Source organism: Cyclopterus lumpus, chromosome 11, assembly GCF_009769545.1.
Source record: "Cyclopterus lumpus isolate fCycLum1 chromosome 11, fCycLum1.pri, whole genome shotgun sequence".
NCBI lineage: Eukaryota > Metazoa > Chordata > Actinopteri > Perciformes > Cyclopteridae > Cyclopterus > Cyclopterus lumpus.
Genome location: NC_046976.1, coordinates 20,953,006 through 20,968,005, shown reverse-complemented (window position 1 = coordinate 20,968,005; position 15,000 = coordinate 20,953,006). Strand labels below are relative to the sequence as shown.

Sequence of the window (15,000 nt, the reverse complement as noted above, 5' to 3'; positions counted from 1 at the left end):
AGGAGAGCGACAACACCACCTTCAGCGGCGGGGAAGAGAACGCCGACGCCCGCTCGCACCTGTCTCACGACGACTCCGCCCCCTCGCATGCCCCGCTGCCCCCCGGCGGTCGGACCCCGTCGGAGGCGGGGCCTAGCCGCAAGCGGCCGCGGGCGTCGGACGACGGCTCGGCCGCCGAGGCGGACAGCGGCAGCCCGACCCCGCCGCTCCGGCGCCACAAAGAGGGGCCGGCCTCGGAGATCGAGCTGGTCTTCAGGCCGCACCCGGAGCTGGTCCAAGCCGAGGACTACAGCCAGACCAGGTGAGACCGGCTCACCTCAACCTCCTGTCAGTGGAGTCCACAAAGAGGGAAAGTTTCAGGAAAAGAACAAAAAGAAATCAGATTTATATCATACAATCATCTATTTACTTAACTAATTAATTATATTACATGTCACTATTTACAAAAATACCATGTTTTTAATGTGGTGTGAAATTCAAAAACTGCATCATTATCAACATTTTTTTCGATTTACACACGTTTTATTTCAGTGAAGTAATGCGAATAAAAGCCTCATTAAAGGCAGTTGGTCCTTAAAATAGATTTATTAAAACAAGTTTCCTTCCTTTTTCTCAGAATTAAAGTAGTCCACAAATACATGCTGGTACTAACCTTTAGATGCATGCTGGTACTAACCTTTAGATGCATGCTGGTACTAACCTTTAGATGCATGCTCGTACTAACCTTTAAATACATGCTGGTACTAACCTTTAGATGCATGCTCGTACTAACCTTTAGATGCATGCTCGTACTAACCTTTAGATGCATGCTCGTACTAACCTTTAAATACATGCTGGTACTAACCTTTAGATGCATGCTGGTACTAACCTTTAAATACATGCTCGTACTAACCTTTAGATGCATGCTGGTACTAACCTTTAAATACATGCTGGTACTAACCTTTAAATACATGCTGGTACTAACCTTTAGATGCATGCTGGTACTAACCTTTAGATGCATGCTGGTACTAACCTTTAGATGCATGCTCGTACTAACCTTTAGATGCATGCTGGTACTAACCTTTAGATGCATGCTCGTACTAACCTTTAGATGCATGCTGGTACTAACCTTTAGATGCATGCTCGTACTAACCTTTAGATGCATGCTGGTACTAACCTTTAGATGCATGCTGGTACTAACCTTTAAATACATGCTGGTACTAACCTTTAAATACATGCTGGTACTAACCTTTAAATACATGCTGGTACTAACCTTTAAATACATGCTGGTACTAACCTTTAGATGCATGCTCGTACTAACCTTTAGATGCATGCTCGTACTAACCTTTAGATGCATGCTCGTACTAACCTTTAGATGCATGCTTTACAGGTAGACTTAGAGCTTCTGTTTGAATGGTCTCAACACTAAGAACTGGTCAGAAGTTTAATCTAAAGCGTCACCAGTGAATGTTCTTCCAGATACGTGAAGACCACCGCCAACGCCACCGTGGACCACCTGTCCAAGTATCTGGCGCTGCGCATCGCGCTGGAGGACAGACGGGCCAACGGAGAGGCCGAGGACAGAGGACGCGAGGAGGGAGGAGAGGAAGCAGGAGAGACGGGAGGAAAGGCTGCAGGAGGAGAGGGCTCGAGTCTGAGGAACATCAGCGAGAAGCAATACACCATCTACATCATGACGAGGGGAGGCCAGTTCTCTGTGAGTGAGGCGTCTTTATACTTAGGGTTATATTATCTTTATACTATCTTTGTACTTAGGGTTATATTATCTTTATACTATCTTTATACTTAGGGTTATATTATCTTTATACTATCTTTATACTTAGGGTTATATTATCTTTATACTATCTTTGTACTTAGGGTTATATTATCTTTATACTATCTTTATACTTAGGGTTATATTATCTTTATACTATCTTTATACTTAGGGTTATATTATCTTTATACTATCTTTATACTTAGGGTTATATTATCTTTATACTATCTTTGTACTTAGGGTTATATTATCTTTATACTATCTTTGTACTTAGGGTTATATTATCTTTATACTATCTTTATACTTAGGGTTATATTATCTTTATACTATCTTTATACTTAGGGTTATATTATCTTTATACTATCTTTATACTTAGGGTTATATTATCTTTATACTATCTTTGTACTTAGGGTTGTATCTAAAGTTATACTAACTTTACACTTAGGGTTATATTAACTTTATACTATCTTTATACTTAGGGTTATATCTAACGTTATACTAACTTTACACTTAGGGTTATATTAACTTTATACTATCTTTATACTTAGGGTTATATTAACTTTATACTATCTTTATACTTAGGGTTATATTAACTTTATATTATCTTTACACTTTGGGTTATATTAACTTTATATTATCTTTACACTTAGGGTTATATTAACTTTATATTATCTTTATACTTAGGGTTATATTAACTTTATATTATCTTTGTACTATCTTTATACTTAAGGTTGTATTAACTTTATATTATCTTTATACTAACTTTATACTTAGGGTTATATTAACTTTATATTATCTTTATCTTATCTTTATACTTAGGGTTATATTAACTTTATATTATCTTTATACTATCTTTATACTTAGGGTTATATCTAACTTTCTATTATTTTTATACTATCTTTATATTAACTTTATACTATCTTTATATTAACTTTAAATTAACTTTATATTTAGGGTTATATTGAACCTTATATTTAAGCAGGAATCTCCCAAAATGTCAAACTATTCCTTTGATGTCAAACAATTAAATATTAATATCAGGTTCTCGGAACCCTTAGAACTAAGAACTAAGAATATCCTTTTACTCTCTCATAAGTGCAAGTTATTTTTATATTACCGGCTCCCTAATTATTAGATCATTATGGTCTGTCTACAAAGGGCGGGTTCCCCCTCAGTCCCGTAAAGATTCCGTCTGTACAGGTTCCCCCCTCAGTCCTGTAAAGGTCCCCCCCCCCCATAAAGATTCCGTCTGTACAGGTTCCCCCCTCAGTCCTGTAAAGGGCCCCCCCCCCCCCCCCCCATAAAGATTCCGTCTGTATAGGTTCCCCCCTCGGTCCAACAGAACCTTCTCTCTCCCCTCAGACGCTGAACGGTTCCCTGACGCTGGAGTTGGTGAATGAGAAGTACTGGAAGGTGAGGAAGCCTCTGGAGCTGTTCTACGCCCCCACCAAGGAGCAGCAGCCTCCGCCCCAGAAGAGCCCCGCCCCTCAGAGGGAGGGCTGAGGGAAGCCCCGCCCACAGAGATTTGGACATTAAAACAACTCTTTGGCCGATGGACCTGCAGATTAAGCGAAGACGTTCTCTTGTTCTGTGCAGCCCCACAGCGACAAAGAGGATCACGCAAAATAAACTTTTAATCTCATAACTGATTACATGAAGGTTCCCTTTCAGCCATCCAAAGTCTAAATGTTACAAAAGTAATGAGGTCAAGTCTAAATTTAAAATGAGAATACGAAGTTGTGATTTTGTTTTTCTTTCGACGCACTAAATCAAATTGTACATTTCTAATAACTGAAAATCTTCAACTTTTCTCCAGTTCTGGTTCATTTTTAATTGCTTTGAGACTTAGAGTTCCTAAGAGAAATGGTTAAGTTTCCATCAGTAATTTAATCTAACGTGTTTTAGTGACTCATTACTCTTGATTACATGTTAAGGGCTGGAAACTATCCCAGCATGCACTGGGGTAGCGTGCCGACACATTTTAGGAGCAATACTTTAGATTCCTTGTGATGTCTTCAGACGTGAGGCGGTAATGAACCGTCCCTAAGCCATAACGTCTCACTCCTTCACGTCTAAGCACTTTAACTCCCTGCAGCCATATTAGTTTCCTAGCTTACCTCAGTTTATACGGATTATTTGTATATTAATGCAATATTTTCCTTTTCTTCCGTTTGTATAATTAAACTCTCGTTATGCAGCACAATAAACAATAAAAACCCATTTGGTGTGAAATTATTTGATTTGAATGTTCTAAACAACTCGGCATCGAAGCGTTTCTTCATTATTTTAAGTTTTATTTCTTGGGAAGTTCCAAGTTGATATAATCTTTAGTTCAGTGTGGAGGAAACAACGCGTTTTATTAAAATCTGTTTAACGACTGTCTCCAAAAACAAGTGAAACGGGCACAAGCGGATTTTGAACTTTTTATTGAAACAAAAAGGGAAGCAGGGAGTTTACTTCTTCTTGGACACGCCCACAGTGCGCCCGCGGCGGCCGGTGGTCTTGGTGTGTTGACCGCGCACACGCAGACTGGGAGGGGAGAGAAGGAGGTTAAAATAAATACTTTAATACTGAACTACGAAAAGCTTCACTCACATGTAGAAAAGTCAGTTGCATCTCAGACATTTACACACACACACAGAATGACGGCTGTCCGTCTCACTTCAGACCACCGATCGGACGTCTTACCCCCAGAAGTGCCTGAGCCCCCGGTGAGCCCTGATCTTCTTCAGCCGCTCCAGATCTTCTCTCAGCTTGTTGTCCAGCCCGTTAGCGAGGACCTGAAACAGACCCCAGAACAGTCGTCATGTCATTCCACACACGATGTGCAGCGCCGGCGCCACATTCTGATCCACGATGTAAACACTCGGTCATCGTGAAGACTTCAACAGCTGTAATGTTCTCCTAGAAGACTCGTGGGGACGAGGTCACGTGACCAACGCTGGCCTTGGGTTCACCCACCTGACTGTATTTGCCGTCCTTGACGTCCTTCTGCCTGTTGAGGAACCAGTCGGGGATTTTGTACTGGCGAGGGTTCTGCATGATGGTCACCACGCGCTCGACCTGCCGAAAACAAAACCCACGTTCATGAACCGCGCCGCGGCCTTTAAGAAAACCGCCCGCTGGCTTCAGAGCGCGGCTCCTCACCTCATCGTCGCTCAGCTCTCCGGCCCGCTTGTTGAGGTCGATGTCGGCCTTCCTCAGGACGACGTGAGCGTAGCGTCTGCCGACCCCCTGAAGACGAGACGAGGTGGTTATTCAGAGTCACACGCCGACGGACGGGACCCGAGGCTCACGGGGGAACTCACCTTGATGGCGGTGATGGCGAAGGCGATCTTCCTCCTGCCATCGATGTTCGTGTTGAGAACACGAAGAATGTGCTGGAACTTCTCAGGAATGACCAGAGACTGAAAACACAAGAGTACATATGAATAAGAGGTAATATATATATATATATATATATATATATATATATATATATATATATATATATATATATATATATATATATATATATATATATATATATATATATATATATATATATATATATATATATATATATATATATATATATATATATATATATTATAATAGGTGCTGCAGCAGGGGACACAATGCACATCAAAGTGTAGTTTAGCATCAAACGCTGCAGGAAAACAATACTTCATATACGCCAGATCTCTAGCTCACATGAGAAACAGGAAAAAATGAACTTGCTGCTAAAGCTAATATTATTTAATATTCTTAACGGGTTGTGGGGTCTTTTCTGTGGTTAATGGGGTCAAATACTAGAATCTGAGCCTCTGCAGAAACACTTTGGCTCCAGTTGTTGTTTCCAACATCTAACTTCAAAATGTAACTCAGACCAGAGAACCACCTGATCCGGCTACAGGAGCATGTACACCGGTGTATCGCGGACTTGTGTCTCCCCGCCTGAGTGATGCCATTAGGATGTATGAAGCTACAAGCTACAAGCTAACCGCCTTTATAATATGACCGATGTTTCCGCTTTATAAGCCCCGGCACCGTGAAGCCGCTGTCCGGGCGCAGCTCTGCTTCTCACCGGGAGCAAACAAGACGTTTGTGTCGTTGTGAAGCTTCAGCCAGACAGAAAAACACGCAACCACAGTCCGTCCATACGCCTCAGCGCAGCACAGACAACACAACTGCGTTAAAACGCGGATTTCTAACTAATATCCGAACAATTCAACGTCGGTTCGCTCGCTCAGATTGTACGGAATTTATCTACGTTGAAAAAATAATAAACGAGATGGTTCGGAGCGAGATGATTGAAGATTTCAAACCGATATCGGGTTGACAGAAAACGTACTCACCATCTTGGAAGTAGGTTCCGAGCGAAGAGGAAGCAGCAAGGTTCTCGCGAGAGTTTGGTCGCGTCGGAGAACGGAAGTCAGTGCGCCGATTTTAATCCTTCCGACGAGATAATTGAACACCTGGTGCAACAAAAAACGAAACAATTTATATGCATAGCAACGTTAACGTAATCTCACGAAATTAATATTAAAATACACATTTAATTTGACTCACTTAATACATCCAGTCATATTAATAGCTTGTTTCTGTTAAAGAAAGCTCAAGGAGCCAACGGGGCGGAACTGACGCGTCGTTGCTTGTTTGCTATGTGACGTCGGCGTGAATTCGCCGTAATGGTGGACGTAGCTGCTGCAGCCGCTGGAGCTGGGCTCGATGTAAACGCCGCTGGAAACCCCACCGAAGTGGCCATGGCGTATTTACAGGACGAGGTGACGTCTGAGCACTTTGTAGCTTCGGTTCGTAGTGAAACTAAATAAAATATCCGACTGCTCACGCGCTCTTCGCCGTTTCCTGTTCATTGGGATCAGTACGAGCCGTGACGTCACGTTTATCTGACTGACAAAAATGTGAAAGGAAACAAGCTTTTTAATTTAAAAAAAGGTGTATTTTAATTCAAGTTAAATGTCTATATACATACATGCATTTATATATTTTGTTAAAAATATATTTATATTTTACATTGTTTTAATATATTCTCTTTTATCACCGTCAGGATGTTGTACTCTTGTATTTAGTCGTTGTTGTATTTTTTATATTTTAGTTACATTTTTTTATTTACTTTATTCTTATTGTGTTTTTTTATTTTGCAACTGTGTCAGTATTATTTCTTTACCCTTGGTAATTGTTGCTAATTATTTATATTTTTATTCTATTGCTTTTTTTCTGTTGTAATAGTGCGATTCTGGGAAGATTCGACGTGAACATTTGAATAAAAATCGGAATATACGGTTATTTGACAGGTTGGACTCATCATATTGCATTTTAAAATCAAACGCATTGGCACATCATAAGAAAACTTAATTTTCAGTTTGATAAAACAATTTAGTCAAGTTGAAGATTAAAGGAGTCAACTAATTAGATGTTCTATTAGACGTTCATTCTGGCTCTCCTCCCATGTCTTCTCCACGGTCTCACTGTTCACTATTCATATTTAAAATTGTGGGTAAAAAACGTTTCCACGGCTACGCTTCCTTTACTTTACACACAAATGGAACCGTTGTTTATCTGCTGTTGGTTCTTCCAGAACACGGATGGAGAAGTCCCGACCCTGAACCTGGGAGAGCTGGACCTCACCACGGACGAGTTCATCTTGGACGAAGTGGACAGTAAGCAACGCTTATCATTCATATTCATACAAAGGAACAACCGGCGGTGTCATTGAAATATGTAATATATTAATAATTAATAATATGAGGCAGAGGAACCTGATATACAACAATTAAATATAAACAATTATAATAAATGAATACATAAATACATTTTCTTGAAAAAAAAGACAGAAAATATAAATATATGTAAAAGAAAAAAATATTTATATATTTTCTTTCCTATAATTTTTTTTATAGAAAATATATTTAAATTACATTTGATTTATTCTACTTTTTTTATTTTAGTTACATTTGTATTATTATTTATTTACTTTACTCTTATTGTGTTTTATTTTGATTGGTGTCAGTAGTATTTCTTTACGCTTGATAATATTTATTCATTATGTTTCCGTTTTCCTTCGGGTTCGTCTCACCTTGTGACCGTTTCAGCACGTATATTTAATTCAAACGTCCGGCTGAAGCTTTAAAGCGTCCATTGTTTCTGTTCTGTCTGCTGCAGTTCACATCCAGGCCAACCTGGAGGACGACCTCGTGAAGGAGGCGCTCAAAACGGTGAGGAGCTTCATTCAGACCACTCAAACCTTCTAGAGCTGCTAGTAGTGCATCCAGTTGTGATCCAGACATGATGGTCTTCCCTCCTGCCTGTGTGCAGGGCGTGGACCTCAGGCAGTACTCCAAGCAGGTGGAGTCCGAGCTGCAGAGGATCGAACAGGCCTCCATCAAAGACTGTATCCTCCACGCTTTGAGTGCTTTACGGACTTTACTCGTTACGCATTAATGTCCACCTGTGAAAATACATAATGTGTTGCTTCATTCCTCTTGAACGCCTTTTTAAATACGATTGTGATCACTTTTTCACATATTCTCATCTTTTATTTTTTTAAGTTTTAATGCAAACATTTAATGAATATTTCAGGAGGATATATTTGTTGTTTATTTTCCTGACCGTTCACCCGTCAGACATCAAAGAGAGTCAGAACATCGCTCTCCTGCACAACCAGATCACCGCCTGTGACTCCATACTGGAGGTAAGACCGTCACGACCCATAATGCACAAAGCTGCATTCTCTCTCCTGACCACCAGGGGGCGACTCCTCTGGTTGTATAGAAGTCTCTGCTTCATGTGTTAAAGCTGCATTCTCTCTCCTGACCACCAGGGGGTGACTCCTCTGGTTGTATAGAAGTCTATGCTTCATGTGTTAAAGCTGCATTCTCTCTCCTGACCACCAGGGGGCCACTCCTCTGGTTGTATAGAAGTCTATGCTTCATGTGTTAAAGCTGCATTCTCTCTCCTGACCACCAGGGGGCGACTCCTCTGGTTGTATAGAAGTCTCTGCTTCATGTGTTGAAGCTGCATTCTCTCTCCTGACCACCAGGGGGCGACTCCTTTGGTTGTATAGAAGTCTCTGCTTCATGTGTTGAAGCTCTCTGTTGCCCCCCCAGCGCATGGAGGGCATGCTGAGCGGCTTCCAGAGCGACCTGTCCTCCATCAGCAGTGAGATCCAGACTCTGCAGCAGCAGTCGGTCAGCATGAACGTCCGGCTGAAGAACCGTCAGGCGGTGCGCAGCCACCTCAGCCAGCTGGTGGACGAGCTGATGGTCCCCGGAGCCATGATCGCGTGAGTGGAGGAGGGCCGGGTGGGGGGGGGGGGGGGGGGTGTGCCGGTGTTTGGGGGTCTGACGCGGTCCCGTGTCCACGCAGCACCATCCTGGACAGCCCCGTGACGGATCAGGAGTTCCTGGAGCAGCTTCACGAGCTCAACAACAAGATCAACTTCGCCAAAGAGCTGAGCTTCAGGGAGACGCTGGCCTGCTCCGACATCCAGGACATCGTGGACCGGCTGAAGCTCAAGGTGAAGATGCGAAGTTACGAAGTTACGAGGTTACGAGGTTACGGGACACGATAAGCAACTATCTTTGTGTTTCTGCTTGAAAATAGTTCAAATACAGTCTGTTATACGTTGTCGTGGTTACTCTCTTCAGGCCGTGTCCAAGATCCGAGAGTTCATCCTCCAGAAGATCTACTCCTTCAGGAAGCCCATGACGAACTACCAGATCCCTCAGAACACGCTGCTGAAGTTCAGGTGTTACAGCCAAACCCACTTCACCACTTCATCACTTCACCACTTCATCACTTCACCACTTCACCACTTCACCACTTCATCACTTCATCACTTCACCACTTCACCACTTCATCACTTCACCACTTCACCACTTCACCACTTCATCACTTCACCACTTCACCACTTCATCACTTCACCACTTCACCACTTCACCACTTCACCACTTCACCACTTCATCACTTCACCACTTCACCACTTCATCACTTCATCACTTCACCACTTCATCACTTCACCACTTCACCACTTCATCACTTCACCACTTCATCACTTCACCACTTCACCACTTCATCACTTCACCACTTCATCACTTCATCACTTCACCACTTCATCACTTCACCACTTCATCACTTCACCACTTCATCACTTCACCACTTCACCACTTCATCACTTCACCACTTCATCACTTCACCACTTCATCACTTCATCACTTCACCACTTCATCACTTCATCACTTCACCACTTCACCACTTCATCACTTCATCACTTCACCACTTCATCACTCACATTAAGAGTTATTGTGTTATAGGGTCAAAACATGACCTCATAGATATCACATGAAACTTCACCACTTCATCATCACATTAAGAGTTATTGTGTTATAGGGTCAAAACATGACCTCATAGATATCACATGAAACTTCACCACTTCATCGCCGCTCTAGATTCTTCTACCAGTTCCTTCTGGCCAATGAGAGGACGGTGGCGAAGGAGATCCGAGACGAGTACGTGGACACGATGAGTAAGATCTACTACAGCTACTTCAAGTCGTACAGCGGCAGGCTGCTCAAAGTGCAGGTCGGTACGGCTGATTGACAGCTTGTTTATAATTTAATTACATTTAATTTAAATCCTCAAATATTTCCTTCTCTCTTCAGTACGAGGAGGTCGCAGACAAAGACGACCTGATGGGCGTCGAAGACACGGCCAAGAAAGATATCCTTTATGCAAATGAGGCGTGTAGGCTTCTCACCCGCGTGTGAAATATTTGATTTCTTTGGCTCCCATCCAATCAGATGTCTCGCTTCACTTCTGGCTGTGTGTGTGTGCCTGCGTGCCTGGTCTAGTTTAACAGGTGTGAGGCGTCGCATACCGAACACTCCAACCTTTTATGACCAGTTGCTTAAACACCTCCTTCACCCCTGATCATGGTGATCTCACACACACACACACACACACACACACACACACACACACACACACACACACACACGCGCGCGCGCGCTTTGTCGCCGTCTCTTCGTTTCTTTCTCTCCGGGCTGGCCACCTGTTTGCGACCCTTTCTGCGCCTTGTTTCTTAAGCCCCGCACGGTCTCAACAACTCAGAATTACCTTTGGCGGTACGTGTGCCGCAGGGCTTTTGAATGTTGTGTGTGTGTGTGTATATATATATATATATATATATATATATATATATATATATGTATATGTGTGCGTGCGTGTGTGTTCGTCAGTGTGTGTGTTTTGGGACCCGGCGGCGTGAAAGGCGTTTCGTCGGGGGGGGGGGGGGGGAATTAGCGTCGAGGATTTTGGGATGTTCTGTTGCAGAACCCTGGATGTTCTCAGAGAACATCCAGGGTGTGCGACGACAGCCCTGGAACAACTCCTTGTTGTGACATTAAACAGGAGGTGTGTGTGTGTACCTTCCTGGTCTAGTTTAACAGGTGTGAGGCGTCGCATACCGAACACTCCAACCTTTTATGACGTACATTTTTCCGTCACGTGTTTTTCATGTTTTGCTCGACGTACTTGTTCAACCCGCTCGCTTCAGGAGGAAGAAATGAAACGCCGACGGACAGATTTCATATTCACGTCGCGTCTTTGTTCCTTTGACGTCGACACCTGATATGCGTTTTATAAATAAGCTTTTTTATTATTATCAATTACACTGAAGCATTTCTGCAAAACGTAGTGTTTGTGAGACTCTAGCAGCCAATGAGCTCAGCCCGGTGTTTCCCATCATGCACTGGGGCCGCGCGGTCGGTGGAGACTTCCTGTTGCTCGTCTTCCTTGACTTCCTGCTGCAGGTTTCTTCTCCAAACCGTCTCTGAGGAGCAGGAACACCATCTTCACTGTGGGCCAGAGGGGGGCCATCCTGAGTCCTGCGGAGCTGGAGGGGCCCATCCTGGTTCCCCATTACGGCTCAGAGAGGAGACAGCAGGGTGAGGCAGGACCTGGTCCACGTCCAGACCTCATCGCTGATCACTTCTTATTCTTTTAAAACACTCAAAATTATCCATCACGTATTACAAAAAAGTAAAATATAATGACATTTAATATATTTTAATTTGATATATTATAACTAAAATAAATTATTGAATATCAGTCAAATGTAATGTAATTTAATTAAGTTAAATTGTATGAAATATAATAAAATATTTAATGTATTGTAATTTAATAACGGCAAACTATAATTTAATTCATTTAAATTGTATGTATTATATTGAAATAAAATATTTAATATATTGTAATTTAATAACAGTAAAATATAATGTAATTTAATTTATTTAAATTGTATGTAATATATTGAAATAAAATATTTAATATATTTGTAATTTAATAACGGTAAAATATAATGTAATTTCTTTTTATAATGTCATTTTTTTATTTTATGTAATATAATAAAAATGAAATCTAGTGTAATTTAATATATTTTAATTTCACATGTTATGATATAAACCGGTCACTCTGAACTGGTTTGTCTCGCTCCACGATGAACAAAAAGAAACCGTCGATCTGATTCAACAGCAAGTTACACTTGACTTTGGATTTCATAATTATAATTTGTGTCAAAGACGACTTGAAAAGATTTAAAAATATGAATAATATTCAGAGATGAAGACTTCATGACTTATTTACATTTATATTAAATGTTTCTGTAATCTTATTACATCTCTTTTAGTATCCTCAGTACATAATTACATGTATTCTGTTGCTTGAAGGAGGAACAAATAAATGATAAAATACTAAGATTATTATTAAGAAGAAGAAGGAGAAGAAAGTAAAACTTAACTGAAATTAAACTAAATAAAGAAAAACTTAACTGAAACAATAAACCCAAGTAAAAACCCTCTAATGAGCATTTAAAAGAAAGGGTCGTGACCTTTAACCTCAGGAGATGAGGTCCAAACTAACTCAAAGTCCTGAAGCTCTTGATGCGACCTCCTTTATTTAATGTCTGTGGCATCGTGGATGAAATCCAATGACTGAGCGGTATTAACGTGACTCCCTGGCCTGCGGCGCCCCCTTGTGGCGCCCCGTGGGATCTCCCCAGTATCCCTTCGAGACGCTGTTCCGCAGTCAGCACTACGCGCTGCTGGACAACGGCTGCCGGGAGTTCCTCTTCCTGGCCGACTTCTTCATGGTGGCCGGGAACTCGGCCCTGGACCTCTTCAACAGCATCATGGGGAAGACGCTCAGCATGTTCCTGGTAGGAACCTGCTGCTCCTCCTTCTGCTGCTCCTCCTTCTGTTGCTCCTCCTCTTCCTCCTGCTCACGTTGTCTTTCTGTGCTCCTCCTCTTCCTCCTCCTTCTGCTGCTCCTCCTCTTCCTCTTCCACTTTCTCTTCCTTCCTCCTCCTGCTGCTCCTCGTTCTGCTCACGTTGTCTTTCTGTGCTCCTCGTCTTCCTCTCTTCCTCCTGCTCCTGCTGCTCCTCCTCACGTTGTCTTTCTGTGCTCCTCCTGCTCCTCTTCCACTTTCTCTTCCTCCTCCTGCTCACGTTGTCTTTCTGTGCTCCTCCTCTTCCTCCTGCTCCTGCTCCTGCTGCTCCTCCTCCTCCTCCTCCTCACGTTGTCTTTCTGTGCTCCTCCTGCTCCTCTTCCACTTTCTCTTCCTCGTCTTCCTCCTCTCCTCCTCCTCCTCCTCACGTTGCCTTTCTGTGCTCCTCCTGCTCCTCTTGCTCCTCCTCCTCCTGCTCCTCCTCTTCCACTTTCTCCTGCTCCTCCTCCTCTTCCTCTTCCACTTTCTCTTCTTCCTCCTCTTCCTTCCTCCTCCTGCTGCTCCTCGTTCTGCTCACGTTGTCTTTCTGTGCTCCTGCTCTTCCTCTCCTCATCCTGCTCCTGCTGCTCCTCCTCCTCCTCACGTTGTCTTCCTCCTGCTCCTCTTCCACTTTCTCTTCCTCCTCTTCCTCTCCTCCTCCTCCTCCTCCTCACGTTGCCTCTCTGTGCTCCTCCTCCTCCACCTCCTCCTGACGTTGCTTCTCTTCCTCCTCCTCCTCCTCCTCCTCACGTTGCCTCTCTTCCTCCTCCTCCTCCTCCTCACGTTGCCTCTCTGTGCTCCTCCTCCTCCTCCTCCTCACGTTGCCTCTCCTCCTCCTCCTCCTCCTCCTCCTCACGTTGCCTCTCTTCCTCCTCCTCCTCCTCCTCACGTTGCCTCTCTGTGCTCCTCCTCCTCCTCCTCCTCACGTTGCCTCTCCTCCTCCTCCTCCTCCTCACGTTGCCTCTCTGTGCTCCTCCTCCTCCTCCTCCTCCTCACGTTGCCTCTCTTCCTCCTCCTCCTCCTCACGATGCCTCTCTGTGCTCCTCCTCCTCCTCCTCCTCCTCACGTTGCCTCTCCTCCTCCTCCTCCTCACGTTGCCTCTCTTCCTCCTCCTCCTCACGTTGCCTCTCTGTGCTCCTCCTCCTCCTCACGTTGCCTCTCCTCCTCCTCCTCCTCCTCCTCACGTTGCCTCTCTGTGCTCCTCTTCCTCCTCCTCCTCACGTTGCCTCTCCTCCTCCTCCTCCTCACGTTGCCTCTCTGTGCTCCTCCTCCTCACGTTGCCTCTCTGTGCTCCTCCTCCTCCTCCTCCTCCTCACGTTGCCTCTCTTCCTCCTCCTCCTCCTCACGTTGCCTCTCCTCCTCCTCACGTTGCCTCTCTTCCTCCTCCTCCTCCTGACGTTGCCTCTCTTCCTCCTCCTCCTCCTCCTCCTCCTCCTCCTCACGTTGCCTCTCTGTGCTCCTCCTCCTCCTCCTCACGTTGCCTCTCTTCCTCTTCCTCCTCCTCCTCACGTTGCCTCTCTTCCTCCTCCTCCTCCTCCTCCTCACGTTGCCTCTCCTCCTCCTCCTCCTCCTCCTCCTCACGTTGCCTCTCCTCCTCCTCCTCCTCCTCCTCCTCACGTTGCCTCTCCTCCTCCTCCTCCTCACGTTGCCTCTCTTCCTCCTCCTCCTCCTCCTCACGTTGCCTCTCTTCCTCCTCCTCCTCCTCCTCACGTTGCCTCTCCTCCTCCTCCTCCTCACGTTGCCTCTCCTCCTCCTCCTCCTCACGTTGCCTCTCCTCCTCCTCTCTTCTTTCCCCCGTAGAAGAGTTTGTCCACGTACGCGTCCGACTGCTACGACAGCATCGCTGTGTTCCTCCTCCTCCTCCTCCTCCTCCTCACGTTGCCTCTCCTCCTCCTCCTCCTCCTCACGTTGCCTCTCCTCCTCCTCTCTTCTTTCCCCCGTAGAAGAGTTTGTCCACGTACGCGTCCGACTGCTACGACAGCAT

General features: G+C 44.2%; 3 protein-coding genes across 4 annotated transcripts in view; 2 read left to right on the top strand and 1 right to left on the bottom strand.

Annotated features, from left to right (window-relative positions):
• LOC117739335 (E3 ubiquitin-protein ligase RING2-A-like) overlaps positions 1 to 3,987 on the top strand; it is a 9,770-nt gene extending 5,783 nt beyond the window's left edge. The window contains exons 5-7 of one of the 2 annotated variants that reach the window (XM_034545688.1): positions 1 to 301; positions 1,459 to 1,696; positions 3,116 to 3,987. The exon at positions 1 to 301 is cut by the window's left edge and continues 26 nt beyond it. In XM_034545688.1, the coding sequence (XP_034401579.1) occupies positions 1 to 301; positions 1,459 to 1,696; positions 3,116 to 3,256 (680 nt within the window). In that variant the 3' untranslated portion in view covers positions 3,257 to 3,987. Of the gene's footprint in view, positions 302 to 1,443; positions 1,697 to 3,115 lie in introns of both variants that reach the window. The other variant, XM_034545687.1, reaches the window with a different exon arrangement.
• Positions 3,988 to 4,163: 176 nt separating this feature from the next.
• On the bottom strand, positions 4,164 to 6,210 carry rps18 (ribosomal protein S18). The gene is made up of 6 exons (XM_034545717.1): positions 6,091 to 6,210; positions 5,062 to 5,160; positions 4,901 to 4,987; positions 4,715 to 4,816; positions 4,442 to 4,533; positions 4,164 to 4,282 (listed from the first exon to the last, which is right to left on the bottom strand). The coding sequence occupies exons 1-6, from the start codon at positions 6,091 to 6,093 to the stop codon at positions 4,207 to 4,209; spliced, it is 459 nt and encodes a 152-aa protein (XP_034401608.1). The 5' UTR covers positions 6,094 to 6,210; the 3' UTR covers positions 4,164 to 4,206.
• Positions 6,211 to 6,405: 195 nt separating this feature from the next.
• Positions 6,406 to 15,000, top strand: part of vps52 (VPS52 subunit of GARP complex) — a 12,218-nt gene continuing 3,623 nt past the window's right edge. Inside the window, 13 exon segments of the mRNA XM_034545739.1 lie at positions 6,406 to 6,519; positions 7,335 to 7,416; positions 7,919 to 7,971; positions 8,072 to 8,147; positions 8,380 to 8,447; positions 8,863 to 9,038; positions 9,122 to 9,272; positions 9,403 to 9,503; positions 10,204 to 10,336; positions 10,417 to 10,474; positions 11,566 to 11,675; positions 11,677 to 11,700; positions 12,813 to 12,968. Of these exon segments, the coding sequence (XP_034401630.1) occupies positions 6,424 to 6,519; positions 7,335 to 7,416; positions 7,919 to 7,971; positions 8,072 to 8,147; positions 8,380 to 8,447; positions 8,863 to 9,038; positions 9,122 to 9,272; positions 9,403 to 9,503; positions 10,204 to 10,336; positions 10,417 to 10,474; positions 11,566 to 11,675; positions 11,677 to 11,700; positions 12,813 to 12,968 (1,284 nt within the window). The 5' untranslated portion in view covers positions 6,406 to 6,423.